General features: G+C 46.9%; 2 protein-coding genes across 24 annotated transcripts in view; both read right to left on the bottom strand.

Moving 5' to 3' along the window:
• The window catches only part of LOC113487747 (probable glutamate receptor), a 14,295-nt gene extending 1,369 nt beyond the window's left edge, over positions 1 to 12,926 (bottom strand). Inside the window, exons 1-10 of one of the 6 annotated variants that reach the window (XM_026862499.1) lie at positions 12,777 to 12,926; positions 10,545 to 10,651; positions 7,545 to 7,576; positions 6,122 to 6,181; positions 5,144 to 5,323; positions 4,071 to 4,297; positions 3,194 to 3,291; positions 2,454 to 2,671; positions 1,322 to 1,547; positions 480 to 727 (exon numbers count right to left, since the gene is read on the bottom strand). In XM_026862499.1, the coding sequence (XP_026718300.1) occupies positions 480 to 727; positions 1,322 to 1,547; positions 2,454 to 2,671; positions 3,194 to 3,291; positions 4,071 to 4,297; positions 5,144 to 5,323; positions 6,122 to 6,181; positions 7,545 to 7,576; positions 10,545 to 10,617 (1,362 nt within the window). In that variant the 5' untranslated portion in view covers positions 10,618 to 10,651; positions 12,777 to 12,926. Of the gene's footprint in view, positions 1 to 479; positions 728 to 1,321; positions 1,548 to 2,453; positions 2,672 to 3,193; positions 3,292 to 4,070; positions 4,298 to 5,143; positions 5,324 to 6,121; positions 6,182 to 6,405; positions 6,558 to 7,544; positions 7,577 to 10,544; positions 10,652 to 12,776 lie in introns of those variants that run through there. The other 5 variants (XM_026862500.1, XM_026862501.1, XM_026862502.1 and 2 more) reach the window with 5 other exon arrangements.
• Positions 12,927 to 16,721: 3,795 nt separating this feature from the next.
• PLCH2 (phospholipase C eta 2) overlaps positions 16,722 to 20,756 on the bottom strand; it is a 100,920-nt gene continuing 96,885 nt past the window's right edge. For 12 of the 18 annotated variants that reach the window (XM_026862739.1, XM_026862722.1, XM_026862724.1 and 9 more), the window contains one exon: positions 16,722 to 19,884. In XM_026862739.1, coding sequence (XP_026718540.1) covers positions 18,137 to 19,884 — 1,748 coding nt within the window. In that variant the 3' untranslated portion in view covers positions 16,722 to 18,136. Of the gene's footprint in view, positions 19,888 to 20,756 lie in introns of all 18 variants that reach the window. The other 6 variants (XM_026862738.1, XM_026862734.1, XM_026862726.1 and 3 more) reach the window with 5 other exon arrangements.

Below are 20,756 nucleotides of genomic sequence, written 5' to 3'. Positions count from 1 at the left end.
GAGGGGGTGAGTGGTTGTGTGTGGTGGGACCCACCTGCGAGGGGTGCCCAGCCCACCCGCCGGGACGGCACCCGCGGTGCACGCTCCGGTAACGGGGCAGTTTCATTGACATGTGTTTTTCTGCTTGTCAAATGACTTAAGAACAGCCATACTTGAGAATAAACTTGTTATTGATGATTCACTGTCCTCTGTGCGCACTCAGCAGATCGGAATGCAGGTTGGCTGCCTTGGAATTACAGTGAAGGTTTCTACTTCACATCTGGGGAGGGGTGGGAGTGTGTTTTGTTATCGTTACCCTGTTCGGGTTACAGATTGATCACACAGTCCAAGCTATGAAATTTCAGCGCTGTAAAGAGTAAATACCTTTCTGCCCCCCACACCCTGACGTTGCTTTCCTTAGAAAAAGAGGAGCAGGTGGGGCACAGCAGAGCGCCTGGCCCGTGCCTGCTGGGGGAAAGGGACACGCCACCGCCACGCACCTTCGCGTGCCCGGCAGCACGCCTGCTCTTGTGGGAGAGCTCCAGCACGGCCGCGATCACGCCCAGGGCCAGGCCGATCCCCAGCGTCAGGAAGAGCCCACCCAGAGCCTGGGGCTGCAGGGGGCTCCACCGCTCTCTGCTTTTGTGAAGGCAGCTGCTCTCCCACCACTTGTTGCGCAGGTAGTCGAGATCCCCCGATTCCCGCAGCTTGAGGACGGCGATGGAGAGCTTCTTGGTCCACGGGGACGCTGGCAGTTGTACCATGGAAGAGAGAGAAGAGATGGGAGAGATCCCACCCACCACAACGTTTTTAAGCCCCGCGCTGCTACGCTACCGGGCAGGGTTATTAGCTGGGGGTGCTTCCCCCCCTGGCAGAGAGTTGTTCTGCAAACGGGGCAACAGAACCGTTGGGCCAGAACTGATCCTGTCCTGTTGTGGGGGCACGGTGACACTTGCAGAACAACAGAGGGCAGGTACTTGGAGAAACAAGCAGACACGGTCCACGAGAGAACACAGCGCCTGCCCTGCTGACTGTGTGAGGAGCGTGGCATCCTGGGGACTGAGGCAAAGCAAAAAAACCCCACAGGAACTAATGACACCCCTGAGAGTTGGAATTTTTTTGCTTATTACAGTTCAAAGGAAGAGTTGGTGAGCGCTAGGGAGAATTCATCTACAGAATGAACACACCGCGGAGCAGGTTACCAATTAGTTCATGCTGGATTATTAGTGTTAACGCAGAAAGCGCGCGCAGCACTCGGCTCTGCCAGGCTTTGTGCTCTCTCAATCTGCTACTTCAGACCCACGAATCCACGTGGAGAAGCAGACGTGGTGCAGTGACTAACCCTGGGTGGTGGCAATGCCGAATCCTCTGGCTCCGATAACTTCAGGGGCCCTGATCAAATGGCAGTGCCTGGCAGCTGCAAGGTCCTGAGAGATGGATTCCCCGATGAAGGCGTAGTTGGATTCCATCACACGCTGAACAGCCTCCTGGTAGGTTTTGACTAAAACACGGTCTCGTCTCTTGTCCATATATTCGTAGATCATCTGGTGGATGGGATTCTTGGAGTTCTGCAGTCCAAAAATCCAGGCGTCAAACTGAAGCATAAAATAGTCATCCAAAAAAAAATATCTGTGTATGTGTGCAAGGGTTGCAGAACAATTCGGAGAATAGGAGTATTTAAATCTTTGCCCTTTGAGCCCTCTGCTGAACAGCAGCACACGGCGAGCACAGATTTCCTCTCTAACACAGTGTTAGAGGGATAGAAATGTCGCAGACCACGCGGAGGGGGGCGGGTGTTGCCCTGCTCGAGGGCAGGAGGCTCTGCAGAGGGGCCTGGGCAGCCGGTGCCACGGGCCCAGGCCAGTCATGCGAGGCTCAGTGCCAGGTCCTGCACTCGGGGCACAACCATAAAATTCCTTCAGCAAAAGGGCTGTCGGGCACTGGAACGGGCTGCCCAGGGAAGGGGTGGAGTCACGTCCCGGGAGGTGTTTCAAGACCTGTAGATGTGGCACTTGGGGACGTGGGTTAGTGCTGGACTTGGCAGTGTGAGGTTTATGATTGGACTCAATGATCTTCAAGGTCTTTTCCAACCTAAGCAATTCTGTGATTCTATGACTAAATATTTCCCACCCACCCCCAACGAAAAACAACCTTTGCAGACATCCAGTTAACGGATCCAGAAATTACCTACGTCAGTCCTCATGTTCAGGGTACACAAGGACAGCCCCTGAAGAGCAGCACCGCTTTCTTAAAAGAGAACATGCTATGAAAATACAGTTCTCTGCATGCTTTTCTCTCTGAGAAAAGGTGGAAGAGACGCACAAAACAACAGATAGCAATTGTGTTATTTGAAATACTACAGGAAACCTGATAAGTCTGCAGCGATGAGGGTGCTATAGCATGAGCTGGAAAACTTGGCCCCAGGTTTGCAGTTCTAGGGCACATGTGTATGAGCACAATGAGATTCTCTGCACCTTGAAAAAGTAGAAAGTAGAGGAGCCGTCCAGTGTCCCGAACTCAAGCTTTCTTTGCTTCACAAGATCTTCAAAAGTCTGGATTGGGAGCTGCTCGCTGCCAGAGCTCAGCAGCGCAGTGAAGTTGGCGATGTAGGCAGCCAGCAGGGTGATGGTGAAGAGCCACCAGACTGCAGCAATGACCCGCACAGAGAGTGCTTTGGGCCGAGGGGTGACACCTGCACGACCAGAGGAGATGATAAAACACACGGGAGGGGACATACGGTGGGAGGGAGCCCAAGATCTCCAGAGCTGTGAGCCTCAGTGGAAGAGTTCCCTTTAAATAAAGTCCAAACTGCAGAGCCTGCCCTGCAGGGAGCCTGGACAGCCGCCCTATGGCTGGTGTGACCTGCAGCAGTGCTGCCTGCAGTGCAGAGCTGGAGCGACGTCAGAGGCCAAGAGCAAGGACAAAAACTCCACTCTGCAAAGCACCAGGGCAGGGGTTCGCTCGGCATTCCCCAGAGCAATTGCTACAGCAGAAAAGACACATCCCTCGGCTGACACCAGCCGTCCGGGCAATTCCAACGAGTCTGTAATCAAAACTCCCCGAACTGGGGAGTTCTAGTGCTGCCAAGTGTCCCTACTGGGACACCTTTCCCCCAACAGGATAGCAGAGCAGCACTACGGACTGAGGAGCTGGGTACAGTGCCAGGTCGGAGCCTCCAGCTCGCATTGCTGCTCTGCGGCGTCCTCCCGCTCACCTTGCAGGGCAAGTGCTCCTGCTCCAAACCAGAGGCTGTTTAAGAAGGTAAAGTGGTTCTCTTCATTCTTGGGCTCGTTCCATTCACAGGGGCTCAGTCTGTGGGAAAATGACAGGATAAAACCAGACATTCAGAGGGAAAAAAGATAATAAATAATCCTTCCGTGTGACTGCAGTGGTGCAGATAGCCTGGAAAGGGTAGCTCCTCCTTCACCCAAGTTCCAGTCTGACCAGTACGGAGGAAAGCACTCCTGTTCAATCCCACAACAGTGATGGTCCGGGGGTCCTGTCACAGGTTTGCCAGACACTTTCTTCCTGAGCCACTGCACAATCTGGTCTCCCAGGCACACCAGCAGTATCAGCTCTGTGCCGTAATATCGGGCTGAAGGCTGCTACTTGGAGCAAACCCTTACCTATAAAGACTCTGTATCACACTCAAAAAGCAGCACAGAGCTTCTGTTCCAAACTGCAGCTGCAGAGAGCACTGGTGTGGCCTAATCTCTCAGGAAGGGGGTGGAGTGGTGGCAGAGAGAATCTCTTCCACAAGTCAGTGCAGGATACAGTGCATAAAAATACACCAGGAGAGAGACCTGCACGTAGGAACGTGGTCAAAGTTCAAAACAAACTCTGTTAGAACTGAGAAAGGAGCTGAAGTACAAACACACAGAGCTTTCAGCGACCCTCAGTTATCCGCGTCAAGAGCTACAGTGCTCTTTGTGGGGAGATCCTGCCCTTAATCTGACACGATTTAAGCTTTATTAGCCCTGCACAGAAGGTTCCTCAAGGCAAAACGCACCCTGGTAATTTCTTTAAAACTGAGATCTCTTCACAGCTGAGAATGCACTTGAACAAAATCTGTGAAACAAATGAATTTATACCTGGCAACAAGAAAGAGGCAGAAGCACGTCAGCACATAAGCAAATAAAAGGCCAGTCCAGGTCTCCTTACTGAAAGGAGCCAGGAAGTGGAAGAAAGACATCTCCTGCGAGACCGTGTCTTTTCGAAGCAAGATCCCAATCCCGGTCTGCAGGAACGGTGTGGTGAAGGAGACCACCTCTTCCCTCGCTGAGGTGACTGTCAGAGGAGCCACTGCAATGTCTGCTTCCTGTAAGGCGGAGACAACAAGTAATCAACCATCAAACCTTCCTGAGGAGCTCCATCGCTCAGAGCACTTCGGCCCGAGTGGGCAGATACCTGCACAGCAAATCACTCCTGTGTCAACAGCCAGCTATGGAGCTAGACTCTGAGCTCCATGAAATAGCACTGGTTTCCATTTTGCACAGCTCATACTGGTTTCCTACTGCCACATGACACGCACCCGCCGAGGCCGTGCGCCCTGAACCACGCTGGGTTTGTTTGCCAAAACCAGAAGGCACGTTCCTTTCTGTTCCTGGCTGCAGCACCTACTCGACTGACAGCTGGACACAGTACTGCGTTCAGAGGAGCAGAGAAGGTTTAATTCAGATGTTACCAACAGATGACAGAATGCTAGTCATAGGGAATGGCTCAGGATGGGGCAAGATCTGCATTCGAGCACCTCCTGGCAGAGTCTGAGGGATTACATCCCGAGAGAGAGTATTTCACCGAGTGGTTAAATTCGGAGTAAGTTTTCCTTAACGCCATTATCTCTGTTTTGTGAGTCAGTTAAAATGTCTGTACAGTCTCTCAGACTAGAAGAAACACTGTGTAGCCTCTGAGATGAGACAAGCACCACCCCATGCCTTGGTGTAACAATGATTTCCTGCTGTGGCCACTGTCTCCTTCTTCCTTAGTTTCCATATTTGTAAGCCGAACCCAACTACAAGCCTTGCTGTTCATTAGCTCTACACAATGGACAGGACAACTCCAAGTTGCTCAGTCCCTGAGCAAATTCTAATGAGGACCAAGAGCTGCTCGCGCTGCTCCTTCCTTCTAGAGCTGCAGTTTGTTGAAAATATAAATTGAAAATTACCTGTCGCAAAATTTCGCCGATCATCCCTGTCCAGTTGCCACTGGAAGTGACGGCGCCGTACCGCCCGTCGCCCACCACCTTCACCCTGTAGCTGAAGCGGAGCATCGTGGCGAGTGCTTTCAGCAGATCGATGCAGTAGCCCTCCAGTTCCGCACTTCTCACCATGACATAGGGATCTTCCTGCATGTCGAGGGGAAAATAGACAATTCCACGCTCCCTCAGTCCGCAGCGCCACTGAGGGGGAGTTAAGCCAGTTTTTTGGCAAACCCTCCCCAAAGACTTCTGTCCATGTTATCAGGGGACACACACACACACACACACACACACACAACATTTCCAAACTTGACAGACATTCACGGGACTCGGGTGCCACCACTAGTCACAGACTGCAGCAGGGCAGGTGCGTTCTGCAAGCCACAGGTACCACCGAAGGAAGTGCTAATCTCTTCTCACCCTAAAAGCCCAAATACATTTCATTTGGCCCATCAAAGCATCAGACGAGGGTCACATGCTGGTGCAGGACTTGTCACCAGAATCAGAAAATTTACTGCTGCAGCTTCTCCTGAATAGTCCCGCTTGTCTGGTGCATGTGGTGATGCTTTTTTTTTTTTTTTATGGCCCGTTTTTAATCCCTTCACATGTCTACTCTTTACATATTTCCGCTCCAGGACAAAACCAACATCTAGGTAACGGGACAACCCTTAGATGCAGCTAAACAGAGCGAAGAGGCCTGGCTGTCTTCACAGAGCAGTCATTTCTAGAAGGGTATGCCCAGTCCATTTTGTGGGCTGACTTTGATAGTTTATACAGAGCTCGCAGCTCTACACCGCAGAGCCAGCACTCTGGAAACACGGTCTGTGCTGAACAGGGCTATCAGTGTCACAGACAGCCCCCAAACCACCTGCAAATATAGAGGTGGGAAAAAAAAAAAAGTGTAATTCCAGCTACCTCCCAGCCAGTGTCGTGTCACTGCCTTACCAGGATTGTTGTGACAGTCAAGGTTGGAAGAGACTCTTCAGGTCCCCTTAAGTCAGTGCCCTGCAAATCAAAAAAGGAAGAAATAATGGATTTCCAAGTCCCAGACGTGGCCCCGCTTAGCTAGGGCTTACACTAGAACTTGGGGTGGGTGTCAGGGGAGACGTGTGCGTGCGTTCAACCAGCTGTAAGTCTGCCCTGCAAACTGCAGCACCTCAGCACTGCTGTTCCCTAACGGTAATCAGTAAATCCCAAGCGTTTCACTTTACTGCCTGTTGTCAGCATACTCTGTCCGCATAAAAATCACTTTAAATGTTGTCACAATTTTTCAGGTGCGGAGCCTTCCACAGAAATCCGTTCATGTTGCAGACAAAACAGCTAGCAGCCAATTAAGGTCTCATTAGAGAGCAATTCCAGGAGAGGCAGAACAGCGGGAAACCTGAGGGGAGAGGAAACACGGAGTCAGTTCCGCAGGGTACATCCACCCTTACCGAGTCACACAGCTCGAGATGACTTCTGATCAGTAATACTTCGGAACAAAGCAAGCTTTTTGCCTATTTCTGTAAGATTTGTTGGTCTTAAATGTGTTCTTTTATCCTAAATTGAGAACAGTGATGTTTCTAGAGAGCATGTGTAAGTGTATTTATGCATTTATTCATGCATGCAGTACAAGATCTGCCAAAGAAGCTCCAGTTCTTCCAGGAGCCAAACGACCTCGCTTTGATTCTCTCTTTGCAATGGAAGGATTTGAGGGATGAGCGTTGTCTCTGAAGCTGTGAGCCGCAGTTACGAAATGCAGGGCAACAAGTAATTTCATTTCCCAATGCTACTGTAACCAGCTCTCCCATCATTCTGGATTGGAAAGTCCTCAGGACAAATACTGTCCTGTATAACGTGAATATATCCGTGTTCTAGCCAGTTAGACTTTAAAGATGGCATTTGCCACCTTTCTTCTAAAGCCTGAGGAATTATGTCCCACACGGACCCTTTTTATGTTAAATGCAAGCTTTTAGAAATAAAACACACATCTTAAGAACTAATAAAGGTATCTCTGCATGTTTTATACGTGTCTGAATTTTCTTTGATATTAAGAAGTTTATAAAAATCAGAAGTGATGTGATAATTCTGAGGTTTAAATTCTGTAAGCCATGAAGACAGGGCTATAGGCAGATTCTTCCCTGAGCCATGACTGAATTTTTAATTCTGGACAAAAGACTGAGTGAAATAATAAAAAAAAAAAAAAAGCACAGACACACAGACAGACTTAGATATGGCCATCACTAGCCATGAAAAGCATACTGAAAATAATAACTCTTCACAATTAAAAGCACTGCACACGATGATCCCATCCATTTCTGAATTTCAAACATAGCACCTTTTGCACATACGCCGCCTTTGGGAGCTCTGCACCAGTGGACAAGCTTACCTTACTCACAGCATCGTCATTCCTTGTAGTTCCTGAAAAAGTACAACAACGACATCATCAGCTTCTGGCAAGGCTTATATCAGAGCTCCTTAGAAGGGAGGTCGCGTAGCCCCACTTCACACTGCACTAAGGGAACGGAAGGGTCCCCCGTGACCCACAGGCTCCCCGGGCAGCTGCCTGCAGCAGTTCTGCCAAGCGTGTTCCCTCCTTCCCAGCCCCGCGCGAGGGTGAGACACGTGGAAGCAGAAATGGAAACAGCCAGACCGAGGCTGAAGAGGTTCCTTGAGGATTCTGACTGTCACTCACACACTGAGGAAGGGATGCTGCGGAATCCACCGCCTTACTTCCTCGTTGCCCCCCCCGACAAGGTGAAAAGCCAGCTCTCCGGCTACTTCACACAACTAAGATTTCCCCCTGACTCCTGCAAAACCTTGTCTGCACTCCTAGGGAGAAGCCCTGTAAACAACCAGAAGTTCATCACCATCAAGTTCCAAGGCACAAGATTTTCTTCTGCTTCCCCTCCCTTACTAATGACAGGGTCCTACTGTCAAAGCAGCCAAAGGGGTTGCAACCACTGGGGTAGTTCTCCACCACGTCCTACTCCGTCCCCCCTGATTTTCTCATTCCTGTGAAAATTAACACCTCCCAAAGGGCCACGACCAAAACCAGGAACCAACAGGTTCCCTAAAAATAAGAAAGAGGGACCAGGAAAGCCCATCTTGTGCTGCCTGTTCCCTGTATCCCATCAAGGAGCAGAGAGGAAGAGGAAAACAGAAAATCAACAGAGTTTAAGTGTGATGAGAGCTGGTGAAACCTTGTAGACAGCACTGAACACCCAACGTCAAATCGTCAAACCCTTTTCTGTATTACTTCTCCCTCCCGCATCTCTGTTTCTCATTTGTAAAACCAAGGTAATGAGAGTTCCCTCTGGTAAAAACACCAAGATCCACCCATAAAAGTATTATTCTTGAGGTTAGTCATGCTCCTGGGTTCTACTCTGCTCTGCTGTGTGATTTTTAACAAGCCCTGTTAAATTATTTGCTCCACAGCTTCCCTTTTCATAATACTCAGAATACCTCAATCCCACCCCAGCTGCAAGAGAGCTAAACTACAATGAGATGCAGAATTAAACCCACAATTGTGTCAATATATGACTCATTAATTGCCCGGGATGTTTTTTTCTAGAATGTGCACGGCATTGCTCCTTGGAATCAAAGAGTCCACAGTGCAAAAGCCAAAAATCCCTCAAGATAAAACAAAAAAATTTAGGGTGTTTTCACTCTTTCAAGCAAAAGCTGTGAGTTTTTCATTAAATATAACAACATATTCATTCATTATGTATTATTCATTATTTGGTTTTGCATTTTCTGGCCTTGTGCTGAACTCTACATTATTGTAAAACAAAACCTGTTTTTTCCCTCTCCACTACAGTTCTCCATGGGAGCTGGAAATCTTCACAAAGGAGTTCTCTTGTCTCCCTTTAGAAACTCATTAAAGCCAGTAAAAGCTTTTTGAGGCTCCTTTTTGAAGACCTGCTAGGGTTTCTTGGAAGAAAACAGCCTGTACTGAGGGCTCCAGCTCCCCCACAGCGGCACTGGATGCAGCTGTTCAAAGCCCCATTGTGAGAACTCCTCAAAGGACCGTAAGTAATCAAGTCGCAGCACCAACTCCAAGTTCATTGCAGTGACACTTCTCAGAAGCCAAGTTGTCATTGTGAGAATCCTTTGTGAGGGTCTACAAAAGCGTAAGACAAAGACGAGGCTCATCCCTCCACTCTTGTTCCCCACAGGCCAGTGGCTGCAGGAAATTACTTGTGGTTGCAAAAAATCAGCCTTGTCCTCACCCCTTCTACCCTGCACATGGCCAGCCCTCTAAAGGAGGATGGCTCCCTGCTTAACTTCGTGGGGAAGAGCTTGTGGCACTGGTAAGAACTGGGCACCTCACCCCTGTTTTCTGCCCCACCCTCCCTCTCCAGGCACGCAGCCTTGCCTCCGTCCCCCCTGCCAGCACTTCCCCGCTTCCAGCTTGCGACCGGGAGACACAGCTGGACTAGAAGAAGAGGCGATGGGTCAGGTAGATTACAGTTCTAGAGCACACTGGGACCTTCCGGATGAGAGAATTCTCAGGATGAGAGAATCTGAGCGTCGCCACAGGAGCAAATGGCTGCAGTATCTCAGCTGCTACGGTAGCTACGCCATGACCAGCTCGGGGGTGCCAGGAGACAGCCCAGGAAGCCAAGCTGCTCTCCCAACCCTCCAAACAGAGAACTAAATTTTCTCTCCCAGTAATCAAGTTAGTCCTTGGCCTGAGCTTGGCCTCCAGGCATAGAACACCACAAAGCCACGATCCGAGTGAAACAATAGCATTTCTTGTGTTGTGAAAGCAAGTTCCCCAGCTCCTCACGCTGCGAGCGAAGCAGGATCCAATCAGCCGAGCGCTGTGCAGAAGTCCCTGGCACGCTCCTGCTCCTGTCCCTGAGGAACTTCAGGGGGAATGCAGCGTTACCCATTGTCTACAGAAAGTGGGGGGACTCACGGAGCTGACAACTTCCTCGCACTAAATCCTTACCAAAACACGCCACGAGCAGAGGGGCTGAACAACTACCGTGGACAACATTACTCACAGGGAACAAGTTAACCAGCGTCATCTTGCTGCAATTCAAGGGACCGCAGACTCAAAAGAACGCAGCTTTAATCACAACAAAGGTGGTCATGGGCACCTAACAACCCTTTTCCTAGGCTCTTTCATCTCCCCATCTGATTTACAGCTGCAGCAGCAAAGGCACTTCGTGACAGGACTCATAACGTGGTACAGTCGCAATCGCACGCTGTAACAACAAGGTAGGCCCTGGTGATACCTTAACAACCAATTCCAAAGCAAATTCTGAGATTAAGACAAAATCCTGTAAGCACTAGCAGTTAAAGACTAAAAAAATTAATATTCCATAAAGAACAAAATGGGATTTGGCTTCAGCCAGCACCTTTGGATCATTTTTCTCACCTGTCTGGCTTGATTCTCTCAGGAGCAGCACGGTTGTAACCACACAGAACACGAAGTGAAGACCTTTGTCCATTGGAGCAGAAATATCTACTAAGGGAAACCTCCTGCTAGAGATGAAAGGCAAGTGGTTAAAGCTGGTTTTACAGTTCTTCATTGCTGGGTTAAAAGCAGTAATTCCTGGATTTTCTGCACCCTATTCTGAGGGGTCCCAATTCAAACAAAGGTCTCCAGGTGAAAACAGTCACTTCTGGACCAGCCGTAACAAATACTAAAGAAAAAGATTCTGGTGAACACCTCACTGCAGCAAGGGGGATGTGACAAAGCTACAGGGTGGATTTAGGCACCGGGTGTTGCACTGTTTCCCTTGCAGTCAGCCCTGGGGACGGCGAGGCGAGCCCCAGTGGGGGTGTGCAGGCTCGGGGGGGCACGTACCCCGGCGTCAGGGAAAGGAAGGGAAGCAGCTGGCCTGCTCCGGAGGACCGGGCCCTCACGCTCGGAGAAAGGGGAAGATGCTGTTAAAGACATCTTAGGAGCCAGTTGAGGCACCAATAAAACCATCTCCTCCAGGAGGTTCTCATGTGGGGGGGCTTAAATGCAAACCCTTAATTTCACTTTCCATTCGGGTTGCAGAAAGCAAAGGTCTTTCGTTTCACTTGCACCGAAATGCTCTCAAACAAGCGTGTTTCACCTGCATCTAGAGACATCAGAAATGGTTTCTGAAGCCCTCTTTCGTCTCCACCTCCTAGCCCTAACGGAGCAAGGAAAAAGGGGTAGGGGGAAGGAGGGTGAAAACCAGCGCGTTTTAGTAACTTTTTCCATTTCAACCCCTGCAACATTTCTGCATGGCTGGAAGTAACTGTGTATTTGTCATTGTAAAACAGCCACAGAGCTATGGAAAACAATCAATGCCAGGTTATATTAAGTCTCAAGCTGCTGCAGTATTTTTTATTCTTTTTGTCATCATAGTGTCAAACAAGGTTCAGGATGCCATTACCCCACAAACAAAAAAAAAATATTAAAAATGCCCAAGAAAACTTACCACTTAGGAGGCAAAAAATTTTCCTACATATGGTATTACTTGCTTCTGACTGATGCTCAGAAAACACTGGCTTCACTTAATGTTACCTCATCAACTTTTATGAAATTTTCCCCAAACCTGCACTGCTGTGAAATCACTTGACATCGCAGCTCAGTAGTTTCCCTCACTTATTTTCTCTACATTTTTCACCTAGTAAGAGAGGTGAATAAAATTTACACAGAAGATTCTTTCTGGGTTAAATTTAAATGCTTTTTTTTGTTGTAAAAATACTTCAAAACGGGAATATTTTGATCCTTGTGAAAGGATCAAAGGAGAGGACTGGTATTTCAGTTATGGATCAGCCTACATTTTCTAAAACGTAACTGTAGGACATAGACACGGTGGTAGCTACTCTTAGCTGTTGCCAGAGCAGCACATGAACAGCTGAATCACCCACCAGGGCACATAAAGGAAAAGCAGCAGTACTCTTCAGGTGGAGCCAGTGAGAAATTGCATGTGCCCTGGTAGATTTAGCTTGTAAATTACTGATACTTTTTCTTACAATTTGGTACATACTACAAAGGGATCTTTATTTCAAGTGGCCTCCTTCAAAAAAAAAAAAAAAAGCTAATGATAGCTGGTAATATATTGTTTGCATCACCTTGAAAAGGAAGAGCTGTTAGCACACTGGCTAAAAGAACAAATAGAGTGTAAATATGCGCAAAAAAAAGATTTTTTGCAAAGGCTAATACACTTCCCTAGCTCGAATTCAGCACTAGAGTCATTGGCAAATGGAATCAGTTAGAGAGTAACGGGAGGGCAGTGGGGTTTAGTGCCTCCCAGTGTGTAACGAGTTCCTTAGATACGGCTTAAATCAACCACTGCCATATCCATTCACCACCTGCCCGAGGAGGTACTGCAGAGTTTTCTCGTGCTGGCTTTAGAGCGAAACAAACTTAAGGATTTTAAAAGTTACTTTGCTAAGATCAGCTCTCACTGCTCAGAGGTTTTCAGTCTTTCAAAATGTAAAGAAACAAGACAACATTACTCCTCAACCCGTCTTCTGTATGCAGCACTGAAGGAAGGCATCAGTATTAAAACAGCAGCGGAAAAGGTGAACGGCCATCGGCTAGGAAGGAGAGAACCTGTTGCACACAGGCTTTGATCCTCGTCATCTAGAACAAGAACAGCAGGGATTGAAGGCAGTAGCTCACCTACAGCAATTCCTTCGGCCTCGCCTAGTTCCGGTTGTCTGACTGGGTGTTAGCAGAAGCGACTCGATGAACAGGCAGACAAACTGCTGGAGCACTGAACGCTCCCAGGCGTTCAACGCTGTTATAAAGATAAAAGAGAGGGAGGAGCCAGGCTGAGGGGCTTCAGCAGAACATGCCAGCTCATACTGCAGACTCTAGGGTTTTGGGAAAGAGAGGAGGAGATTTCACCCAGCCAAAAAGACAGTGTTTGGGAGCAGTTGAGTCCAGCAGCTGAACAGTACATTGGGACTCAGAAAATGCTGTTAGTGGCCCGCTGCGTGGTCCTGTAAAAGTCCCCTCTCTCTAGAGTAGGGTCTTACCCAGCTGCGCCCATCTCTCCCGGCTGTCGATAGTGAAAGCTGCTCAAGACTTTCTGCACTCTGTGACTGTCTCGGATCAGCTGGGGAACTCATGCATAACACCAAAACCCCCCAGCTCCCCAACCTGCTACACACATCTGGTATTTCCTCACAATGCCCAGACAGCCGAAGGAAGGCCAGAGCTTCAAGGTAAAACCATTACATTCCTGGCGTGTGCTGTTCTGTGTAACCCAAAGGCACAGAAGTGAAGTCCTGCCCCTTCATCCTTCCCATGCTAGCTTCACTTTGAGCTAAAATACAATGCTGCCAAGTATCTGATTCTCTTGGGCCAGGTCATTTATAAATACACACATCAAGGCACTGTAATAACAAAGAAGTGCCTTCACGAGAATTCGGCAAACTAGTACAACTCATCCTGCAGGGGAGTTGGAACATGTCCACACTTAAGTAAGAAACAGAAATGTACTCCCTACTTGACTTTAAGCACTTTTCAAGATGGAAAACTCCAGCAGCTTGCACATCTTGGCCTTCTTCCCTAAGCTTTTTCTATACGTGTCACTGAGTAAATCAACTAAACATCAACACAGCTTGCCTCCTGCAGAGCCAAAACTTGCTTGCATTTCAATAAAAAATCCTTAGAAGACTGCATTTGGTGAAGCCTGCCCTAACAGAGTTCAAGGGCTTGATTCACAGCTCGCTGCTATTAAGGGGAGTCCTTAGATCGCTTTTAACGCGCTTCAGCCCCAGATGGTGTAAATCATTCTCGTGGTATGAATTACAGCAAGATGCTAAGATATGTTATAAACTATAATTATATCCTCTCTATAGGACAAACCAGACAAAGAATCCAGAAAAATGTATCCACCTTGGAGTTCTCTCTGAGGCTTTGGCACGTTTACAGGGCCATTTCCAGGTGCTCTTTCATAGTTTGAATGTGGTTTGTTCATCGCATTCTCACCTGAGAGCAGTGCCCTAGAGATTCTGGCAAAGGCCCGCAAGCAGGGGGAAGTTAGCACGAGTCAGATAAGCTGAGGTTTCCAGCTGCTTTTCATGAATATTTTCTAGGCTTTAAAAAGATGCACATTATGGTATGTGATTTTTCACAGCTGGTAGCTAACAAGGGCTGATCAGCTCAACTATAAGCAGCTGAAAGCATCTCAGCAGAGACAAAACCAGTTTTTAAAAATACAATCAAATGTTCGTTATCAGCGTTCTTAAATACTAAGTTGGATGAATACGGACCATAAACCCCAAGTCCAGCCATCTATAAGACACTGCTTGTAATTTGAAAACTTTGGACTTCTAATCTTACAGTTTAATGAACTGAGAAACACATACAAGGGTCTGAGGCCTCAGGGGGAGGGAATACACTTGCTGTCTCTGGACAGGCAGCAGGAACAGACAGAAAAGGGGCTTTCTTCAGGCAGCGTTATCGATGGGACTGAGGGGTGAGGTACAGCCAAGGTGTTCTCCGACGGTAGCAGCACCCCGTAGCCACACTGCCCTTTCGCTCTCCTCGCTCAGCAGTTTCATTCCCAGACTATCAGAGCTGTCTCCGTAGCTCTCCAGTCAGACACTGACCTTCCTGAAGAATAATGATTTCATCTGCCTCTCCGAATTCCTTCAGGCCTGCAGGAAGGAGTTGTTCCGTTGCACAGCCTGAACGGAGCACACGAACCGGCGTGCTGTACTAGCACGTGCCTCTGGCCAAGACCTCGATGCCTCCTGTGGACCCCGAAGTCTGTTGTACTACGGGTGTGTGATTCTAGTAAAAATACACAGCTCCTGCATGGCAAGCAGTGATTACCACGGATGTGGTATCGATGTCACTACCTCAGCAGACGGGACACGCTGGCCACCGCGGTTTCATGCTCAACCTGTGTCTGCATCCTATCTGCCTGCAATTTCACACGGAAGAGGGAGAATCTTTTTCATCTTGATTATCATCCGAATGGTAGAGAAGATCATCAAGAGTGCAAGAGCAGTGAGACATTCATAAAATGAAAATCAGTGCTGCTTGGAACCTCAGCTCCAGACTCCCTCCACTGTTAGCAAATCTTTAATGCTTTCCTTACCATTTTAGATAGCACCCTGTCTGCTGAGAGGATCTGAATAAGCAATTTCCCGATGAAGACTGGATGAGCAAAGAGCAAAACTGCTTAGTAAGCTTCTGCTACTCAACAGTGTAGGTACCACGAAATAACTTCCATTCCTAGGAATAAATGGACACATTATGAATGGTCTTATGCAGTGTAACAAAACAAACTGTAAACTATTACTATGGAAGCAGAAGGGAAAAATTCACATGTCCTCTACTAAGTTAAACCCACCGGTTTTTAAAAATTTGACAACGATCAACGTTTTGAAGCACTGCATGATATACTGCCTTCTGTGAGGGGCATTGATTTGAGTATTGCTTAATCAATTAAAGATAAAAATAATCTGCTTGTGAAAGTTGGTCTTTGACAAGACACAAATAGGCCTTTTAAACATTAACTTTCTAAAGCTGTCAAGTCGCATGTACTTTCCTGCTTTCAAGATAAAAAAGCAGCAACTCCCTGCAGCTCTTCAGCCAAAAACCGGAGTATTACAGAGTGACTTTTCGCCTAGAGAATGTTAATGAAATTTGCTTTGTGTTAAGACACAATGTGAGACTAATCTTGGCGGATCACACATTCTGCTGCTGATTTACCTTTTTTTTTTTTTTCCTTCAGGGACTGCAGTGATACTGTCGGGTTACTTCAGTGCATGTTCCAAACCTTGGTTGCACAAAACTCAAGGGCCTCTCATCCAAATTATGAAGACAAGCAATGCAGACCTGAGCCAGGATGGAAAACTGAGAGAATATTTTTAGACAGAACATACTGAAGACCATTTGAAAAGATTTAATCGGAGAATTTAATCCCTCGCAGCCCCCATCTCCATGTCATGATGACATCATTAGGGACAGTCAGCCTTACATTTTGGTATCTCAGAGTTTAAATGCTTGTGGCTAAATGATACTAAAATCAGAAACCAAGAACTCCTTTCTAGCCCTGCAATCCACAAGTAAGCTGATGACCCTTCCAGGGGAGAGCGTGAAGTACGTAACACACATTTTTACTTTGCTGGGACAGGAAGAGAAGAGATTTTTGAATGAGATAGGTGAAGAGTAGATTTTTGCTGCAGTATTTTCAGCCAGACTTTAAACAGCCTCAGTGATGAAGCAGGGCTATCTATCCTGGAGAGCTGTAACAGAATAGATCAGGTCCCTGGATTAGGTCTGTTTGGTTGCTAACTACGAGTGGCCCTAGAATTCCCATCTACACAGCCATCACAGGCTGCCAGCCAAAGGCTTCGCTTCAGGACAAGCCCTGTGTATCACACAACAACAGAATGCCAGTCTCCACCAATGCTTGCACTCCTTTTGGTGGACCTGAGAAAACTGGAGCTGGATCTGAAACGGCTGCCACTCTGAAACGGAGGAAAATTAATGGTACCCACTAAGGAATTTTTAAACCAAGGCAGATAGAATTAACCATGTTTATATACCACGAACTTCTAGACAGCATAGAAAAAGTATTGTTACAGCTAAAGAGTCGATAGCTGGAAGGTTAAATATGTTTATTTTAGTAGTCTAAGGTGGTTTTACAAACAAATTTTTAGATTTTTGCAGTATACACAAAAGAATCATTACATAAAAAAGCAAAATATCCTCTCAATAACAGGGACTCTATGCAGACGGAAATAAAATTAAACCTCTGTTTCTCTTTAAAATGCATCTCAGTAAACATTCTTCTCCATCACTGATAAAATGTACATCTATAATAAATGACATAATAATTGGGGGGGATGGGATGGCATCCCTAAAAATAAAAAGTAAAAAAAAAAAAATGGGGAGGAAAAATTATTATGTTTAGGTTGGTATTTAATTCTAAATATGTCCATCTAAAAAAATTAAATATCTCTTTTCTTTTTTTTTTTTTTTTAAAACATATCATTGAAAATTTTGCATGGCAGTGCAATACAGAAATAGTAAAATTCATCCAAAAAGTGCTATGTACAGCAGCATTGTTAAAATACCATAAAGAAGGGATGGTGCTGTTTTCAAGAAAAGACTAGCATGCTTTTTAGCCATTTCTGAGTTAAAGTCAGGAGATATTTCCTGTCTGTTTTTAGTAATTCCCTTCTCTCTCCTGTCTCATTCCCACAGATGATGTTTTGAGACAAGGAACAGTCACAGTTCAGTTTAAGTGTGTGCATGTGTACATATATGTGCAGACATATGTTTGCATACACACAGATGTATATAGATATATTTTTATATATAAACAAGATTGGTTTAAAAAAGCATTGCTTTGGAACATAGTGAGAGCTCTTCTTCAAAGAGTGAGACAACATGGATTTTCACTAAAATAAACAGGTCTGTGATGGAAGATGGATTTTGTCTACGACATTATTAATTCATGAAGCAATTTCACTGCAATTTTGAGTATTTCCCAGAGAAGACACCTTCAGAAGCCTCAAACACTTCCAAAAAAATAAAACAGAAGAAGGAGCATCATTTTAAATCTAGCCTCTTTTCATGGATCCACAATTTGCAAGAGCAAAATTTACCCTTAGCTGTCGTTTAACATCACACAGATGTTTACCTATTGTAAGGAGCAACTGCAGAAATTAGTAAAGAACGTGAGATCTGCACAGAGTAAACTGCAAATGCAAGAAGTGGTCACATACAAAACAGGTTAAATTTGAGGCTGGGAAAGTGTAATTAAAAAAAAAAAAAAAAGGAGGTCAGGTCATTAGGACTGTAAAAATGTAAGTCTCTGATTTCACTTGATATATTTCCACAAATTGCTGACAAATTTAACAGTTATCTATTTTTTCGGAGTCGTGACAGGAGTACCCTTACAATCCAGGGAAGGCCAGGAAGCACTAAGCCATGGGAGGATATCTGGTGCCTCTCGGGCCACTCCGTTTTGACAGGAATGTAAACATTGCCTTATTCAGTGCTCCCCAGAGTTACAGTTTCAGCATAAAGAAGACTTCTGTGTCGGCGTTATAATCAGTTTGGTTCTTAGGCTGGGCTGTAAACACGGCAGGAGAAGCTATATCCATACAAAGGGCTTTTGCCACGCTGCAGGCTCCCTCTGGATTTCCCCTCTCCTCGATGGGGCTCCCGCTGAGCTGGCCCAGGCTCTGCAGGCGCTGTCGCTCCTGAGCTTGCTTAGCCCTGTTGGCAATGTACCGCACCCGGCTCTGACTGCGAGATGAAGACCTGCGAAGGAGTCCCAGGCTCTCCCCTTCCTCTTCGGATTCAGTTGGATCAAGACTGATAGGGGAAGTGATATCGTTTTCCTGCTGGAAGGCCGTCAGCTTCTTCAGCTGCTCCGTCAGTTCGTCCTGGGCTTTGCCTGAGGATCTCAGGCCTGAAGAGCGGCGCTGCTCCCGCATTGAGCGAGTGACAAAGCTCCTGCTGATGCTACGGTATTTGCTTTCAAAAGTGCACACAATATCATCAGAGGTAAGATCTCCAAGACTCTTGGATTTTGCCTGGTTATTCCCGACCATATCGTGTGATTTGGATTTGTTAGAAGACTGTCTGAGACTTTCTATGTACAGCCTGCTCCAGGTGTGCCTTCTAGGAATGGATGAGAACGCATCTGGAGGGCTCCTGGCAAGAGGACGGGGGCACAACTCATCTGCTGGCAGCTGGCCAGACCTCAGGTTAGGATTGGATTTGCTCTTGCTCACCATTGGCATCTCGTTACAGGACGTCGTAGCAGATCGGGGGCGCACACCCTTTCTGATGGCTAGGGGCTCCAAATTGTCATGACGGATGCCGAGATCTGGGAGGCTTTTGCGAGCCAGGTTGGGTAGAGAGAGATCTATCACAGTGTCATTGGAGGACATGCTGGAAGAGGAAGACATGCTGTCACGATGGTTGCTGCAATCTAGCTTGCTCCAGATCCGGTCATTAACAGTGGCATCAAAGTATACTTCTGCTGCTGGAGACAGGCTACTAGGAATTTTTATTAAGGCTGAGGAGTCTGTCATCTTCAGTCCTTCGCTCTTTGACCTTCTTACTAACATGTAAGAGCTCGTCTGAGAAAGAGAAACAGGTAGAGCCTGTGCAGCCTGGGCTTTCTGGGAAGTATCTGGGGGCAAAGTGGTCTGTGTACTGTTAATCACGTTGGTTTGCTGCAGTAGAACAGCTGCTGCACCAAATTTTTGCCCTTTGGAGTCAGCGGTGCTTTTCACGTCTCTTAATACCTGACCTGGTCGGTCCCTCTGCTGCTGGCAGTTTTCAGCAGGTTGGCCAGCAGCGTTACCTGCTGCCACCACCAGCCAGGCTTCCTGAGGCTGCACTGCCAGCCCGTGCCGCTCCTCGGCTTTCCTGCACGCCTGCGTCCAACCGTTTGCTTCTGTGAGACATCCCGCCACGCTTGTCCTCTCATCTTCTTGCCTTACTAAACTTGTGTCAGCTGCTCTCGTGGCGACCTGCACTTGGTCTTCTGCAGCCAGGTTTGTTCTTTGTTCTCTAGTGAGCAGAGATTCTTGAGGCTGGGTGGATGTGCTGCTTGCTTCTGATCGAGATTCGGTGGAATGATCAGACATAGACCCTTCTTCAGAATCACTGTAAGGAGTAATGGGCAGAGGGAAGAAAAGGCTGGCATGATGGTTTTCATTGGCAATAACAGGCTCTTCAGTGATAGTTTCTAGGCTGCATAAAGAAGTGACTGACCTCTGCATTGAGAAATGGCAGACATCTACTTGGGAGACATGAAAAGACAGGAAAAAGAAAGAAACGAGAAAAACAGAGATAAAGGGTTAATTCGCTATTACAAACTGCAGTTTAGCTGAAGATTTATTCTTTATGTGTTATCGTTTTGGTTTTAAGGTAGTAGTCACATATATTAACCACATTTTTAAAAATAACTCATGATTTCAAACACCTGCCTAAAGGCAACAAAAAGTTTCGCTCATTCAGTTTTAGCTGCCCAAAAGCCCTGCTGCTTTCAAAAAAATCTCAGTCCACGCATAGTGGCACCGTATTACGTTTCTGATTTTCTTATTCAGCAACAATTGTACCCATCGATTTCTTTGTGTCCTCTCTCATAAACCAACTCTTCTTCCTCTACTGTCCAGCACTACTTGAATTGCTCTTTTCCTTCCTTCCAGCGCTCAAACACGTCAGCGTGTCAGATCAGAACCAGACCACGTGTAATAATCAGAACAGCACTGCCCCACCAACAGATACGATCCCAAGGATCAACTGCTCAGAAGAGAAGCAGCACAGGGCTTCTGGAGCAGATGATAAATAAAATTATCTGTACGCACACGGTAGAATGTAGTCAATGTGCTTTTTAAAAAGAAAACAAACTTTTAAATTTTTTTTTCCTAAAACGTTGTTATTTCTTTTTCAAAAAGCTGTACAGATGTATGGTTCATGAACACCAGTCTGGCAGTACAACCCTGAAGAACCACTACAGCCACCAAGTACCTGAAGAAAACGCTCTGTCCTTGCGCAGTGTTTACAACCTGTACCCTACGAGCCAAAGCAACCATGCCAAGAAGACTTTCCCGCATCTCCAAACCACAACGCAGACATGCATTCGAGAGCTAGCAAAGCACCACTGAG

This window comes from Athene cunicularia (genome assembly GCF_003259725.1).
Source record: "Athene cunicularia isolate RWA chromosome 21 unlocalized genomic scaffold, athCun1 chr21_part1, whole genome shotgun sequence".
Classification (NCBI taxonomy): domain Eukaryota; kingdom Metazoa; phylum Chordata; class Aves; order Strigiformes; family Strigidae; genus Athene; species Athene cunicularia.
This window is presented reverse-complemented; position numbering and strand designations above follow the sequence as displayed.